The sequence below is a fragment of the Dipteris shenzhenensis genome, chromosome 17, assembly GCF_047967505.1.
Source record: "Dipteris shenzhenensis isolate YYH24624 ecotype China chromosome 17, Dip_SZ_1.0, whole genome shotgun sequence".
NCBI lineage: Eukaryota > Viridiplantae > Streptophyta > Polypodiopsida > Gleicheniales > Dipteridaceae > Dipteris > Dipteris shenzhenensis.
The window spans coordinates 37,971,731-37,989,213 of record NC_141612.1 but is presented as its reverse complement, the minus strand read 5'-3'; the positions used below and the strand labels follow the sequence as shown (position 1 = coordinate 37,989,213).

At 40.4% G+C, this 17,483-nt stretch overlaps 1 protein-coding gene across 1 annotated transcript; it reads right to left on the bottom strand.

Moving 5' to 3' along the window:
- Positions 1-2,781: 2,781 nt before the first annotated feature.
- LOC147892078 (uncharacterized) lies at positions 2,782-6,997 on the bottom strand. The gene is made up of 7 exons (XM_087388108.1): positions 6,458-6,997; positions 6,271-6,342; positions 5,696-5,763; positions 5,321-5,477; positions 3,997-4,077; positions 3,805-3,894; positions 2,782-3,697 (listed from the first exon to the last, which is right to left on the bottom strand). Exons 1-7 carry the CDS (start codon positions 6,782-6,784, stop codon positions 3,602-3,604), a joined length of 891 nt encoding a protein of 296 aa, XP_087244234.1. The 5' UTR covers positions 6,785-6,997; the 3' UTR covers positions 2,782-3,601.
- Positions 6,998-17,483: the final 10,486 nt, after the last annotated feature.

Here is a 17,483-nt window from a genome sequence, read left to right as displayed (position 1 = left end):
AAGGGGTTGTCCCACTCAAGATGTTTACTATGCTCAAGCCTAGTAACGTCAGGAAGGCGGACGTGAAGGTGAAATTGGACCTTCATTGGCTTCTTTGTGTCGATGCAACCCTCGCCCACTATGAATTTGCACCCAATTGGGGTGCACGTCTGAGGTGAGTGACTACCCCTGTAGACACTATGAACACAGAGTAAATCCAAAGCTAAGGAACCGTAAGCCCAAACCAAAACCCTACCTTAGATAACGGTGGAGGACTACAATGGTAAGGATGATTTATGCCAAGCTCCTCCCCTCTACAAGGCTTGCACGATCCAAGACCGAAAGACCTCTTCTAGGAAGAAAAGGAAGAAGGTGGCCATCAAGGCTATGATAGCACCTCTAAGGTAAAAGAAGTGAACCTCGTACCAGAAGGTGAAGAGCCACATCGCTGATGACCTCACCCAACCAGAGGAGGATGCCTTGATTAATGCTTCTGCAAGACTGATGATCACAACCTTTAAAGAGTATATAAGAGATTTTGCAGAAGTCTTCCTTGACGACTTATGCGTGAACTATAAGTGGGATAATCATCTTAAATACCTCAAATTGGTCCTAAAGAAGTGTCGCCTGTGCCACATATCCTTCAAGTGCCAATTCTCGGTAAAGCATGGAATAATGCTTGGGCACATCGTGTCCAAGAATGGGATCTCCACATACTATAATAAGATCAAGCTCATCTTGGAGCTCCCACCTCCTACGAACCCTAAAGGTGTGCAATGTTTCACAAGAGCACACGGGCTACTACCAAAAGGTTCATCCTCTTTTATGCAGACATTTCCCACCTTTTGTACAAGGTACTATTGGCTTTTTTTGGGACAGAGGAATGCCAAGTAGCTTTTGACACCCTCAAGCTTGCCTTCGCTACCGCACTAGTTCTAAGAGCACCACGTCCATATAGGTGCTTCAAAATTTGCAATAGGGTGCATATTGGCTCCACCAGGAGATCATAATTTAGATTACCCAATCTACTTTGTGAGCCGTCAACTTAATATGTTGAAGTGAATTATCCATCCATGGAGAGGGAAGGACTAGCCATGGTACATGTAACCAAAAAGTTGAAATTCAGCTTCATCATCGCAGTTCATAAGGGGAAGACCCACGTGTTTGACTGATCATCTATCTCGGATCCCTAATGGAGAACCACCACCAAGTGTTGAGGACGACCTTCCCGATGCATCACTCTTCCCTCTAGACATGATACCAAAATGGGCCGAGGGGATTAGACACTTTCTCACCAATGGGTTCCCATTGAACAAACCCATTAACAAGGATAGAGCCCGCAAACTCATTAATGATGCCAGCCCATACATATTAATAGCAGGCCAACTCTACCGTATGAGAAAGGATGGCATCATGCGTCGGTGTGCGAGAAGACGAATTTATAGAAGTGTTTGACGAGGCTCATTCATGGATCACCGAACGGACACTTCAGTGCGAAAATCACGGCACAAAAGGTATTGCAAGCAAGCCTATGGCAACCCATCCTCTTTGTAGACGGGGCCGAATTTGTTAAACATTGTGGCCCGTGCCGACAACAAGTGCCTCACGATGCAAGTATGATGCCTCTCCAACCGTTTGAGAAGTAGGCTTGATAAGCCAAGCAACTAAAGGTACAAGGACCCAGTACATTATCAAGACAACCAATTACTTCACAAAATGGGTAGAAGCTAAGGCCACAAGAAGGGACGATGCAAGATCGACGGCCAAGTTTCTATATGAAAGTGTAATCACAAGGGTTGGATACCCATTGAAGCTGGTCAACGACAGAGGAACACAGTTCCTCAACGAGACCATTGCCATTCTAACATGTGAATTTATTATTGTCCATCGGAAACCCAATAAGAATTGTATGTACTTCTACTCTTTCTATTCAATGTGGCATCCATAATGAAATGACATCTCTTTACACCATCTTTTGTGGAGGTTGAGAATGATGGTTTAGTGAGGCCTAACGAATAGGGCAAGGGAGGGCTTGGCGAATCATGGGCTAATGATCCGATTTGTCCAAAAGCAATCGAAGGAAGGTTGCCCCCCAATGGCACTCGAGGGTGACTTGGATGAATTCATATGCACCTTCACCCTATCCAAGGGGGCATTTCCCGTTCAAGTTGGTGATGGAGGCAACAGAAGGTGACCTCCAAGTAGCCTTGGTATGGATGGAGGTGGTGAGGATGGTAGATGACACAAGCTGCCTGCCAAAGATAGCCCTTGAATTGGAAAATTTCAAGGGTCCGCTAAACCAACAAACAATCTCCAATACAAACAAGTATTTGCCATGATCCGATGCAAATAAGTGAGTGAGCAATGCCTTCAATTGGTTGTGTCAAAGGAAAACAATTGTCAAGATGAATGAATGATTAATTTGCAACACCTGTGATGGAAGCCCGTGTATAGGAAAGTTTGAATGATTTGCAAACTCCGTGAGAGAGAGAGAGAGAGAGAGAGAGAGAGAGAGAGAGAGATTCTTAAAAAAAGAACATGTGCGTGAGTGAGTGTGTGAGTGAGAGAGAAAGAACCAAAATAGAAGGGGCCACGTGGTGAGAAATGGTGGGACACTTTTTCAAGAAAAGTGTTACTAGAGCGCTGCCTGGAAGGCAGTGCTAACAAATGTATGAAACCACAAGCATACTGCAAATGACATTCCAAAGACAGCTGCTCAAATTTCACAAGTGCACATCTTAGGTCAGCCCACTTTTTATTATCCCTGTTAAGTGTGTTTGGAAACATGCTACAATTTCCGAGTCAATAGTAAGTGCCTGCATGGGTCTATAGAACATATAGCAAGGGGTTCCACTGCCCCATTTTTCACATTTACTCCAGTTCCTCCCTCCTTAATAATGGGATTCTCCCTCCCTCTCCATTCATTCCCTGTTCTCCCCTCCCTCCACTCTACTTTCCTTCCATTTCATCCATATCTTCTGCAAAAGATTTCGTTTCATTTTTTACTTTATGTTCTCCCCTAACAGGGTATAGCGGCTTTGCCACCTTGTTCACATGCTGCAAGTAAACTCAAACTCAAATTAGACTACAAAATTGATCCTTGCTACTTCAAATAAGGGTGGAGATCCATCATCACATGGAAGTTCCACAGATGTTTATTACAAATGACATTGCAGCTTTCCACATTTACAGCAGGGTATTTTACAGCTGCAGCAGGTTGTAACTAACCCATTTCATCAACTTGAACATCAATTTCACAAGCTGCTGCTTCTGAACAGCCCTGGTAAACATATTTCGGACGAGACTTTACAGTAGCTAGCTATATTCTCATCTCTCCTCCCCAAGTAAGGGCTGACATGCACACACACAGAGAGACCTTATTGTACTCTCCCTCCTCAGCTGTATAAAGGAGAGGATTTTGATTTCATTGAAATTTTGCATCCCTGTTGACTTTTCACAATAAGCTTCTGTATCTCAAACCACGGATGGCTTCCGCCTATGTCAAATAAGGCCATCAAAATTACTGAAAGATAAAAGAGCACTTTGAGGAAGCTCGATTCAGCATTGGTTGTGCCAACTCATGATGGGTAAAGTGGAACGAGATGAACAGCGAGGAAAATTTTCAAGCTGATAATCCAGGAGAGACAGCGATTCGAACTCCCCGAGCTTGTCCTGTTTGCAGGAGGTATGCAACTTCTGCTGCTGCCATTGCCGCTTCCTGCATTGCAGCTGGCAATTTTAACTCTTGGAATTCCAACCATGTCCCTTACCTTCATGAAAGCAAAAATCAGAAATGCAAGCATCTTCAAAGAAAAAGAGTAGAACCTGGCGCTGACGCCGGCGTTGTAGAACATTCATTGCGCGAACCATGATATAACAAGGCAATAAGAAGCCCGCAGCCCTCAAAACAAAAAGCTGTTACAAGAGAAAAATTATGTTTAGGGCATCCGTCTGAGTTAGCAGACTAAGTCAAGATGTCATTCACGATAACAGATTGTGCAAAAACCCTCTGGTTACCGTAAAAAATGTTGATGCATCCTCATCTGTTCCAGATGCAGTCATTGACAGAATATGGCGGAGAAGAAGCAACGCCATCAACTTCATTTAGCACACAAAAAAAAAAGGGATAAATTGATAGGTGCCCAAACTAAGGAAAGATTGTAATGCACGAAAGCAGGAAGCAAGCAAATGCCCACTTCTCAATCAAACTAACATACTAATTTAGTCATGTGCACCAACTGTAGTACAACTTGCATTCATTACAAAGGATTACAATGGTAGCACATTCAATCCCCGTGCAGCACAAAGACTACTTGTCCCAATCAACCATCACTTCCCCCAAATATTGTGTTGACAATGGTAGCACGTTCAACCCCCGTGCAGCACAAAGACAACTCTCTTAAGACTACTTGTCCCAATCAACCATCACTTCCCCCAAATATTGTGTTCAACCAAACAACTGCCATATCCCACAAATATTGTGTGTGCAGCTTCTCAACTCAAGACTTAAAAATGTTCGGCAAGTAGATCCTAATACCCTCACTACATTTGGACCTTATGCTACACCCCCCCCCCCCTTCCGGAACTTTCAGCAACAAACAAGCACAACTTTATTAAGCCATGCCTGCAAATCCTCCTCCCCCATGTCAGCACAAAGAGCTCTCTTTGACTACTTGTCCCAATCAACCATCGATTCCCCCTACACCTTCAACCAAACAACTGCCACATCCCACAAATATTATGTGAGCAGCTTCAATCCCCGTGCAGCACAAAGACAACTCTCTTTGACTACTTGTCACAATCAACCATCACTCCCCCCAAATATTGTGTAAACCTTCAACTATACAACTGCCACATCCCACAAATATATTGTGTGTGGCTTCTCAACTCAAGATTTAAAAACGTTCGCTAAGTAAATCCTAATACCCTCACTACATTTGGACCTTATGCTAAAACACGCCTCCCACTCCCACCCCCACCCCCGGGAACTTTCAGCAACAAATGAGCACAACTTATTAAGCCATGCCTGCAAAACCTACTCCCCCATGTCAACTCAAATTATCACACCCGGTGCATGTAATTTTCAACAATTGAGCCGTGAAACTGGCAGATCACACGAGGCATTACCCTCCCCAACTCAACTCACGCCGCCACACCCAATGAGATTTAGATGAGATGTTATCCCTTACAAAAAGAAGTTGATTTTAGTTCGGAGTTTTCCATCATGAAGAGAAAAACAGTTAATCTGGAATGTGATTAATCTAGAACTAGACTAGACGCAGGTTAAAGTAGCAATGAAAGCACATAAAGAATTCACATTCAAGCAATGTAAGAAAATTACAACTAAGGCTGCTGATCGGAAGCAGGCCGCACTGTTTGCATTGGCTCCTGCATATTCATCATAGTCTGATTCCAGAAAGTGACGCTCAGCAGCCACAGCAAAAAGCCGAGACTCTTGAAGATCTATCTCTTGGCCACCTGCAATCTCCCAATTCGGACTGCCATCCAAAACAAAAGGATCATTCAGCCATTCAAATATATAATTACTCTAGACTTCGCATATGTTTTGAACAAAGTTAACATTAGACAGAAAGAGCTCTGGTTTGAACAGAAAGAGATAGAGCACGTTTGAAACCCAGACGAAGGACCACGAGCTACTCTGATACAAACAATTGGTTCAGACCTCTGTATTTTATAGAAAGGTTGGAAATTTTACCCGATATTAATTGGGATTCTGTCAGAGCGGACTGGCTGAGCAGGCGCGGTGTAACCACTCTGAAAGGGCTGCGGCAAAATAAAATTCAACAATTAAGGATACGCAACCAGAAAGAGGGATAATGACCTTCATAATAGAACAATAAAATAAACATTTCGAAAGGCTTTTCCAGCAGGTCTTGAGTAAAAATTTCAAGGAAGATTGGATTATCGAATCCTTGGTTAGTGTTGTTGCGTAGAATTTCCGCTTCTGTAACTACACAAGCCATATTGCTCTTAGGAAGTGTGAAACGGGTTAAGTCTCTTTCGTTTGAGAGAGAGAGGAGGCACGGGGAAGGAGAAGAAGGGAGGCTGGGCGCAAATTTGGTTAAGATTAATTCAGGATTCTTTGTGGGGACATTTGAAATTTGAAACGTATGGCAAAATTATCAAAGCGTATCCACCTGAGTTCGCAAGGAAAGGAGCACACAGACAGGATGCAAACAAAATTTCGTACGCGCTATAGGCTTACAATTTTGGAGAAGCGACAGAGGACGTATCGCAAATACATCGGGAGTAACGAGGAAGAGGAATTACTTGACGGCATATTTCACAAAGCGTATCCCCTTTCTCATTGCACCAGTGTTGCACGCATTTGCGGTGGGCAAACTGCAGAAACAAGGGGAAGAATCTCGTTAGATTGTAGAGACGGCCAAGCGCGGTTGCTATTTTTTCTCGCGTGCACTACCACATACAACAACGTTTGCAGGCACGAGAAAATCACCTTCAAGCTCCCGCAGCAGGAGCAAGGAGACTCGAGGTTTCCAATTTCGTCTTCGTCTTGGCAAATTCGGCACTCCGCCAAGGGACGTTGGGGGTCGATGCTGCAGACGGTGGCGGCAGGAAGCGCATCTTTGCCGGTGGGGAAGGTCTGGCCGAGGTCCTCCTTAGCAATTCCATCCGGAATAGGAGCAGAGGCAGCAAGGTCCTTGAAAGGAGGAGGAGGGGGGGGGGGAGGGAGAAAGCTACTGGGGATGTCGATGGAATTGTGGGAAGCGGAGGAGGAGGAGGTAACGAGGCGGTGGACAGAGAGAGAGAGGTGGTCGTTCATGGTGAGGAAAAAACGGGAAAAAGAGGAAGGTGTGAGATGAAGAAAGGTGGGATGGAGAGGGAGGGGGGAGGGGGGAGAAGCTTGATGAAAGGGTGGCTATGGCAAGGGAGAAGCTTGATGAAAGGGTGGCTATGGCGACGGAGATGCAGGATGAAGCTAGAAAATGAAGATTGATGAAAACGAAGAAGAAGAAGAAGATGAATGAAAGAGATGATGAAGTCACCTTCAAAAATAAGAAAACTTTGGTCGACTTCGAAAAGAAGGGACTTAGGAAACATCGCAAATTTTTTCCTTTTTTTCCTTTTTTTCTCTTTCTTTTTTCAAAAAAATTGTTTTTTTTTTTTCCAGCATTTTTTGTCAAGAAGGTTCTTCTTTTCTTCTTTTTGACCCCTTTCTTCTTTCTTCTTCTTTTTCTTTTCTTTTCTTTTTTTTTTTTGGGGGGGGGGGGGTAATTTGGATTGAAAAATGTAGGGTCGCGCGCCCCCCCCCTTCTTTTTACTTTAACGTCGCCTTGACATTCAAGGATGTGGCTTGTCACCCTGACATTCAAGGGTGTGGCTTCTCCTTCCACAAATACACCACTCGTGACGACACCACAGAGCACTCCAGCCCAGATGATCTCTCTCTCTCTCTCTCTCTCTCTCTCTCTCTCTCTTCTTATAGAATTCGAATCACCCAGTACCCGAGCCGAGATCTATGTCACAAATAGTCCCAATAAGCCTTATACATGATACAGATAAGAAAATGTCCAGTCTTCTGAATTATCATGCGAAAACGCTTAACTCGTGGGTTTTCAAAAACCAACATGCATGAGGTGGACTTTTTTTTTAATTTTTTCAAAAAAAAAAACAAAGGCCAAGTAGAATCTCAACCGATTTTCAACCATTGAAACCAATAAATCTTGTTGGTTTTCAGAAACAAAAAATGCATGGAATCGAGCTTGGGAAAGGATAAAGGCTGAGGCCGAATCATCTCAAAAGGACGTTGGGAGATTACACAAGAAAGGCGAGTTGTTGGATTCCGAAACGAAGAAAATTCTAGTGAAGATTAAGCGCTAAGGAAAATGCCACACTAATGAAAAAATGCCGGTTAGGGGAATGGGAAAAGCAAAGAATGCAGCCACGTCAGCGTGTAAAGGGGATAGTATCTGCTACGCAAGCACAGAACCGGATAAGCCATAAGACGTGGTGCTTGTCCATATGTGGGGGGACCACGGGGTGGATTTTGCCGGCCCAAATGGTTAAGTATTGATATTAATTAATACGTTAAGTATGATTGTAATGTAATCGATTCGCGTTAGAGTAAAAGCTTGCTTGGTTTCGTGTTCACTGCTGCTGCGTTTGAACCTTTCAAAATTCACGCCTTTTCTCATCACCTACTTCCTTCACCCAAAAATCAACATTCCTCCTTTTGACCTTTCTCTGGGAGAGTCTGCACGTCGCCACCCACTTCCTGTCTCTCTCGCCTCCATAACTTCGCAGTTGAAATCGTCTCCCTCCCATCCACACTTCGCAACAGTGCCCCTCTCATCACGTCACCCCCCGTCCCCTTCTTTTCGTAGCTTTCGAATTTCTTCTCCCCCTCGTAAACTTTGTGAGCATCCTCCGCCGTATGACGAGGACCGTGAAAGCGCACGCTTCTAGTAGGCAGACGATTCTGAGACGAATCTCTCTCGGAGTCTCTCCTGCCGCATCTCTCTGTAAACCGCAGCAGCTCCGAACTCTCACAAAAGTGAAGATCACGAATTCCAATGCCTCCTCAGAGTAAGCGCGTAGAGTTTTTACAGACAAACAAAAACCGAATCTACGAAACAAACCATTTCGGTTCACCGCTGCGAAGACGAACCTTATTACAGGTGAGCTCTCTGCAAGTCAGGCAAAAGCCGCTTCCACTGCGGAAATTCACCGATGCGGAAGGTTCTGCACACAGGAATTTCGCATCTCTGCAGGGAAAAAGCTGCAAGAAACAAAAATTTATGGACCATGATTCGGCCACCGAGTCTACCGAAACTCCTTGGAATGAAATCTAGCCACGTGTCGATTTAACAGAATTGACCGTTTCTTTAATTAACGCTGTGTGAAGTTTGAACGTTTAAATTTTAAACAACGCTTTTTTTTTTTTCATTTTCGGCTTCTTTGCAAACAACGCTTTTTCCCGGCCATGGAAGCTATAAAACGAAAGGCCCTTTCAAAATGGAGAGTGGCTAGGTGTTTTAAGGCCCCAGCCAGTAAAATGCAGTCACTTAAGCATAGCATTCCAGTGCATCTTCTAGCTACAATGGGACACCTCCTCACTACAATGTGACCCACCAAAAATCTACAATGTGACTAGTTGCTCGCATTGATAAGATGAACGGTAACAATTGCTAGCCACCCTCAAACCTTCATGAGAGGGGAAGAAAGTTGACTGTGAGAGAAGTAACATGAATGGAAGGAGGAAGGTGGCAATAAAGAGGGAGTCAATGGTCACCAAAAAATGCCCTTAAAATATGGCCGAATTAGGAGATTCCCTTCAATTTTGCACAAAATGAAAATTTGTGCAGTCATCCTCACATTGTAACACTCGTAACATGGTTTCAAAATGGATTTTTGAGTTTAAAATGGTGCTTGCTATATTTCCTCTATGGCATGGTTGCCTTTCTAACATCCTAGCATGGAAAATGGGAAGGGGACATAATCGTGCCGATAATCTTCTAGTGAACCTCAACCCACTTACATTTCAAGCCCAATAGACAGTCACAAGCATACAACAAACACTAGTGATAGCTAATAGCATGAGAAGCCATGCTCACCCCCAAGAGCACTTTGTGAAGAGTTTTCACATTATGCTTGCAGTGTATGCATTATCGTACATTACAATCACAACTAGGGAGCCAATGCCATCATTTCCCATTGCGTCCTTCATGAACATTAATCATAGCCTTTTCTTGTTTTCATGCGTGCATGAGAAGCAAGCATGATAGTAGGCCAATGCAACTTTGATTTATCCACATACATTAGTGTTATTAAGTGACGTCAATACAAGCATACATAATATCAAGTCCTTGTTCTATTCCATCAAAAGCCTATCACAAGTAACCTATTTATTTGTTTGTAAATGTTTTCAAAAGGATCCGGGTCATGTGGCCCTATATTTGGGCAAGATTTTTCCTTCTCTCCTCACACCATCCTTGAGTGCCCCTCCTTTTGCATACCTCATCCCTTGTTTGTTTGTCCATTCCTAATCCCCATGTCAAAACCTATTTATTTGTTTATTTCACAAAACCTATTTATTTGTTTGTGAATGTTTTTAGCTCCCTCCTTAGAAAAAGGTCATGTGGCCCTACATTTGGGCAAGCTTTTACTTGTTATTTTCCCTCTCTCCTGACACCATCCCTTGCATACCTGATCCCTTGTTTGTTTGTCCATTCCTACTACCCATGTCAAATCTTGAAGGCATGTTTTACTACCATTCACACCTAAAAATGCTTGGCCCTTTAAGGGTCATATCATTTTCTCTATCTACCTTCTAGAGGTTATCCCTCCTTTCTAATACAACCCTATCATTTGGAGCGTTTTTTAATCTCATTTTCTGAAAGCCTCAAGATTCCCTATCAATTTTCCTTCACAAGGAAAAGCTAATCTTCTATCACACCTAACAAAAGGTCATAAAGGTATCAATAGGCTGGTGTTCTCCTACTTTAGGTTCTCACATTAAACTTTGTGGATTCCTACCAGAGTTGGTGTCTTCAAAGGCATCTTGAGCAAGGAATTTTATCTCGCCTAGTGCCAACATAGATTTCTTTATTCCTTAGTTTGAAATAAGAGCGAGGCATGAGAGGGTGTGTGTGTGTGTGTGTGTGTGTGTGTGTGTGTGTGTTTTAATATGAAACCAAGAATTTTATGGTTTGGTATAGAGCCTATATATTATCCTTCACCATCTATTATGCACAAGAGACTAGCAATTTTTGTAACATGCATATGCAATCTTTTGCATGAACACTTAAAACAAGTCAATCCTATTGATCCTAAGTTGGGACCTACCAAAACCAAGCATGAAGAAAACTAGTCTAGATACAAAAGAAAACTAACCCCATAAAGATAATGAGGATAGGAATTCTTAATTATTGATTGAATTGCTAGTTTGTTAGCCCTTGGACCACTGGATATGCCATGTGTTTATGGAATGATATGTGAAAGTAATTATACAATTGAAAATTGACTAAGAATCAAAGCTAAGTCATCAGCAACAACTACATGGGTTCCATTAAGGTCCCGTTGGACTACGTACATGTTTAGGAGAATATCTAGAACCTGTGTTGCCAATTGTCATTTCTAAACCTTCAATAATAAATAGCACTACTAAAAACACTAATAAATTATTGTATGACTTTTCCTAATATCAAAGTTGGAGTAGTTCTTTGATGTGCATCTACCTCAATCACTCTCACAATCCATTTCATTGCTCATGGATAACGTACATGCAATAAAAGGAGCCTATTTTATTTGTATGAATGCATAATCAAAAGATATTACATGGATAATAATTGTGGGAAATGATAACAATAAAACCTCAAGGGGGGATCACCATATATGAAATCGCCAATACACATGCATTCAGGAGTAATTCAAGAACCCTACACACATGGCCTTTCATATATTCTTACTTTAAACAATTTGAATTTTTTGTCTACATGAATAAATGTTTCTTATAATTTTGAAAAAAAAACAAATGTTCTACTTTTGGAGGAAAATTCCAATGAGGCAAATGTATATATTTACTCCTTTCTACACCCATCTATCAAAACCTTTTTCAATCAGAACAAATTTTTTAAGCATTGATTGTGTAATGAACTCTATATTGATAACATTAATGTTATATTTAGGTCTAAATAAAATTATGTTCAAGTTAAGTACTACTAACTCATATCACTAGTAACTACGATTAGAAAACTAGAGCTAACATTTACAGAAAAATGCGAATATGATTATCAATACACTCCATTTAAGCCCATGCATTTTTCTATGATATTTGGAAAACTTGAAAGCCATTTTGTTTCATCCTTATCAATCATTTTATATAGAATTGCTCATATTATTTTCTTTAACTCTAAGAAAGGGATTAAAAGTTTTGCCTTCATGTACAAAACTAAAATTGTCTACTTCCAAACTAATTGCTTAGTCTTACTTGGAACACTACAATTTGAGGAGGGATGCTAGAACCAAGTGAGGAATACTAGCATCCTTGATTGTATGACATCATCTATTCCAATTATAGATCAATTGAATTCAGACCTCTTCTGTATCTTCCTCACATATATTGTTGATTGTCTCAACTCGAACTTGTACATCAATATACCAACACACACACACAAACACACACCAATGTACCAAAACACACATATACCAATATTCCGATATACTAATATACACATACACCAATATACCAAATTGGCTACAGGTATCACCCTTTGTTGTATATGCTTTGTCCTTTCTCCCTTTGCTTCAAGCCTTTTATAATCGTTTCATTTTAGGATTATACAACCTATGAATATATCACAAATGATAAATGTTATGTGAAATGGCATTACACATGAATTCTCTTAACCTCTAATGATACAATAGAATGCACAAGGAGGTCCTCTCAGTTCCATATCATTTTTCTTGATTGTTGAGTATCTCCTCTATCCATTAATGCCTTGTTGCAATCTTCATAATTCAATTTAAGTCTTCATTCATGCTACCTCACCAAACCTATGGCCTCACAAACAACAAGCAAGCCCATTATTGATAATATTAAAAAATCCAAAATGTTAGAAGTCCCTTGTCGTGGAAGTCTATTAATAATAGCAACGTCTATGGTGTAGAGTTCTTGTCTACATCAAATGATAACATCTATTGGGCTATCTAAAGCCTATAGTTTCTAGAAAGTAGAATGCTCATGAAAAGTGAGTGCCCAAAGTCCCTTTCTTTTTAACTATAATCCATTATGCGGTATTTAGAGTCCATGCATGAGTAAGGCTCCTTAATTTTATCTAATAGGCACTCATACTTATACTTAAAAGGCCTTAATAGGTAAAAACAAGTTTTACCTTCAATAGTTGTTTGGTACTACGGCATAAAAATGGCATTTTCATTTTGTGTCAAGTGAGCAACTTCATGGAAAGAATTTGATGCATCAAATAGACTTTTGTATCTGTCTCTTTCAGATCATGATCTTCACATATTGGAAAACAAGTTGGGGCTTTTTGTAAGCATAACTGACACACCCATGATGCCTAATTCAATGCCAAACTTTCCTTCCCATATCAATTTTGACATGATTTCATCATCATGTAAATTGATCATGGTAAAGGACATTGCCAAATGACTTTTTTCCTAAGAGAATATTTTTGCCTTGATGGCACTATCAATCTTTGCTATATCTGTGTTGAGCATGGTATAACCATCATGTATGATTGTTTATTCCCATACCATTAATTTGTCCATAATGTTAGGGTAATGTAGATTAAGCATGTATAACAAAATTATTTATTTAAAAGAGACAGGAAACGATTTTCTTTTTAAATGTATAAAAGGATAGTTTTATCTCCTATAGTGTTACAAACCTTAGAATATTATTAAATTTAACTGAATACTCTTTTGACATATGATGTTCTTTGGTCTTTCATGTATTGCACCTAATTTTATCATATGTGGGGAGCCCTAAAAATCTCCATTCATCACATGTCATGTTATTAGGTTTTTCCTTATTTTTTTAATGTGGGGAATCCTAAATATCCCCCCAAGTTGGACGTAAGGACGCTAGTAATTATAGTTGTTTATGGGGGCATCAAGATTTTGAAGGCCTCTTCTTTTCTAGAGGAGCCTTTCTAGGGCAAGGGGCGTGGAGGGGGGGGGTTGTCCTTTAGGGAATCCCAGCCTTGATGATGGGCTATCTTATGGCACAAGGGAAGGTTTCCATGCAGCTTGATGCAATGAGCACTTACATATCTATGCATCCAATAGAATTTATGGGTAGACTTTGTGTGGCAGCTTGCCCACATTTTAGCAAGCCATGTGGAAAAGCCTTCTCGCATGTCAAGTGCTAGCTAAGCCATCAAAGGCTAGGCTTCCCCAAGGGAGGGAGGCTCCTTCCAAAAGGGGGAGTTACACATCCTTTGAGTCTCTTTAGTCCCTTTCAATATGATTTAAAAGAAACAAATACATTAAGGGCCTCTTGCACCTTCTAATGGAAATTTAAGGAGAAACTTTTTAAATCATTTGTGCCAAAAAACTTAAGACCGTCAGGGGGGATTTTAAAATGTTAAAGTAAACTTAAAAAGGGGTCAATGAAGGGCCTCTTGAATACTTTCTTAACAAAAGTAAAATATATCCTTTAAGGGCGCAGAGGAAACTTAATGAGGTTGTGGCCCACAAGGGTTTGCTTTTATGTTTGGACTAAAATTAAAAAGGGAGGAAGGATGGTCCAAAATAGAAAAGCATACTAAGTAGTCTAAAAATGATAATATCCTTCTAATTATACATTGAATTGATTAAAACCATAAGGCTATTTCTTTCTACTTAAAGTCCTTAAAAATATTCCAATTTTTTTGTATTAAAAAAAGTTATGTCCATTACACCTCACAGAAGTGAGAGAAAATTATCTAGCTCAAATAGGAGACAAACTTTGTTATGTTGAAACTATTATTCGCCATTGCGTAATATGATTGTTAATTTTAGCAGGAAAAAAAGTAGTCAATTTTATACTATTTGAGAATACTATAGTCGTTACAAAATGAAACTGCTATGCCTTTTTGAACCCCCAAAACTGGATGTTTTTACTTAGGTTTTTAGGGTTTCTCTTAAGATATGCACATAGGAACCCATTTCACCAAATAGGGAAAAAATAGGGTTTGTGGTTTCCTAATAATCATGAAATGGATAATCAACTTTGTGTCATGTGATACATTAAGTTTTCTCCTACATTTTGAAGGTCAAAGGCCTGTCAAAGGCTGAAACGGAATGATGTGAGCCAATGTAACAATAGTGCCATTATGACTATGCCATGCAACAGCCTAGATGATTGGATAACTTTTCATGCAATGGCTAAAGCACGTTTTCAAGTACTTTTCCATTACGAATATGCAATGTGACAACCGAGAAGATTGAGGACTTTTCATGCAATGGCTGAAGCACGTTTCAAGTACTCTTCCATGCCTCTCTTGTTGTGGCTGAAGTGCCACCATCACAATGGAAAAAGTGCCATAGTCTTTGCTTTACACAAATAGTTCCTATCATGTCTCTTTGCTACTCAACATGCATGCAAGCTAACCATGCTCTTAGTTGTACGAAGGAAATATAACTATTATTATATAGCCTAATGAGAGTGGTTGCTCATTGAAGGACGGATTAGTAGCAACTAGGTCCCATTGCATCTTACAATATTGATCCTTTTATGGACTTTAAAATGTGACCAACTCCCTCTCTATTGTTGGCTTAATAATTTTCACACTGTATCCAAAACAAGCATTTTCTTGTGATAATTGATTTTTCCATTCAATATTTGACCACAATTTTAGCTCAAGAACTTGGATACACTATGTGTGCAACTTTGAGATGAATGGACATGTAGCTTGGATAAAAAGTGCAACAAGTTAGTGATTTTAAGAGAACTTCTTGACTTTTTAAAAATAATTGGGAAATAATTGATCATGGAAATTTAATGGTTATGATGTAAAGTCTTAACTTAGATTCCCTAAAAGAAGTAGAGTCATTGTTTAACATTTGATTTGGTGTGAACTTCCAAACTATTTGCTCACGAAAGAATTTTGACTAATATTGAATTCCTACAATGGATTTCTCATGTTTACAGTTGGATTTATTTAGATATGAAACAAACCATTCTTCTCATGTGTAAAATTTAACATTTCATGGCTCTATGTATAAGACCCTAGGAAGGGACAAAGGAAGGGGTCCTTGATTGTGCAAAAAAATTGTTAGCATGGGTACTGAATCTAAGGCTCCCATCTATAACGAAAGAAACTTAACTACACTAATTAAAATAAATAATTTAAAAATCCTATTAGAAGTAATTAGCATGTAAAGTCCCCCAGTTTCAAAGAATTCTTCATCCATTAACTAGGATGCTATGGTACATTCAACCACGCTTGTCGAATAAGAGAAAAGAATATCATGTGCATACGCTTCCAAAAAGCAACAATTAGTTTTAAGCTTTATGGGAAACATAAATATTTTATGTTTTTCCACATCAAAATGGAATGCAATTTGAAAGAGGTGATATGTAGCCAATGCAAATAAACAAGTAGTAGAAATTTCATAAAGTCCAAATCATTGTAAGAAATCTTAAAGGCAACCAAAAAAAAAAAAGCTAAATGGAAACAAGATATACCCCTAGGTGGATAATTTTTGAACGTTCAAGAAGTCACCACAAAATTTTAGGAAGTCACCCTGCAAAATATCCATTGTTGAACATCAACATTGGAAGGATGAGAATGAGATTAAATGAGCAAGGATATAAAGAGAGTCTGAAGTGTCTAATGAGTTACAAAATTTTGGACTAAAATACATATCTTTGCTAGTTTTCATTCAATACCAATTAACGTTTCACATCCTTGGATCTTGGAGTAACCATCCTTGACTGCTTTGCCAACTTGCTCTTTCCTTAGAATTTTCTATTCTAGGACTTTTAATGGTTTGCATGCCATGGGGCTTCCCAATGCATCAATTTTTGGGCTTTAGAATTCTTGTCCCTCTTGTCATTCCTTGTGTGTCCACCCTCAAAAACATTTTAAATTCTTATAATTTTCTCTATAAGACATGCCATCCAAATGAGTGTGTGTGTGTGCACATGTGTACATGCATGCATTCGTGTGTGTGCATGCGTGCGTGCGTGTGTGTGTGCATGCATGTGTGTGCGCGTGTGTGTGTGCATGTGCGTGTGTGCGTGCGTGTGCGTGTGCATGTGTGTGTGTGCATGTGCATGTGTGTGTGTGTGTGTATGTGCGTGCGTGCGTGTGTGTGAGACAGAGAGAGAGAGAAAGAGAGAGAGAGAGAGAGAGAGAGAGAAAGACAGAGAGAGAGAGAGAGAGACAGAGAGAGAGATAGAGAGAGAGAGAAGGGGGAGAGTGAGAGAGAGAGAGAGAGAGAGAGAGAGAGAGAGAGAGAGAGAGAGAGAGAGGGAGGGAGGGAGGGAGGGAGGGAGGGAGGGAGAGAGAGAGAGAGAGAGAGAGAGAGAGAGAGAGAGAGAGAGAGAGAGAGAGAGAGAGAGGCCCCCAAACAACCAAATCATCCGACACCCACACACACAAAAACAATTATTGCTGTTCAGTTTGTGATCCCAATGATTTATGATTCGATGATCTAATTGCATGCCCCTAAAGGGGCCTGTAGCCTTGTAAATCCCGTTGTTCTAGAAAGGGAGCATGTCCTCAATAGTTGTTGCGAGGCATGCGAAACACATCTAGTCTTCTGCCCCTCTTTATGTTTGGTCATGGTAGAGGCCATGAGAATTTCTTAGACCTCTCTCTCTCTCTCTCTCTCTCTCTCTCTCTCTTGTGTGCATGCGTGCGTGCGTGTGTGTGTGTGTGTGTTGTGAGGGGTATTTTCAAAGAGACTAGTGACACACCCTCTCTCATCCCAATGTGTACTTCACCTATGTGTGAAGATCTTGCCAATATTTGGGCTTTGATCTAGGTCATTATTTGGCTAGAATTGAGAAA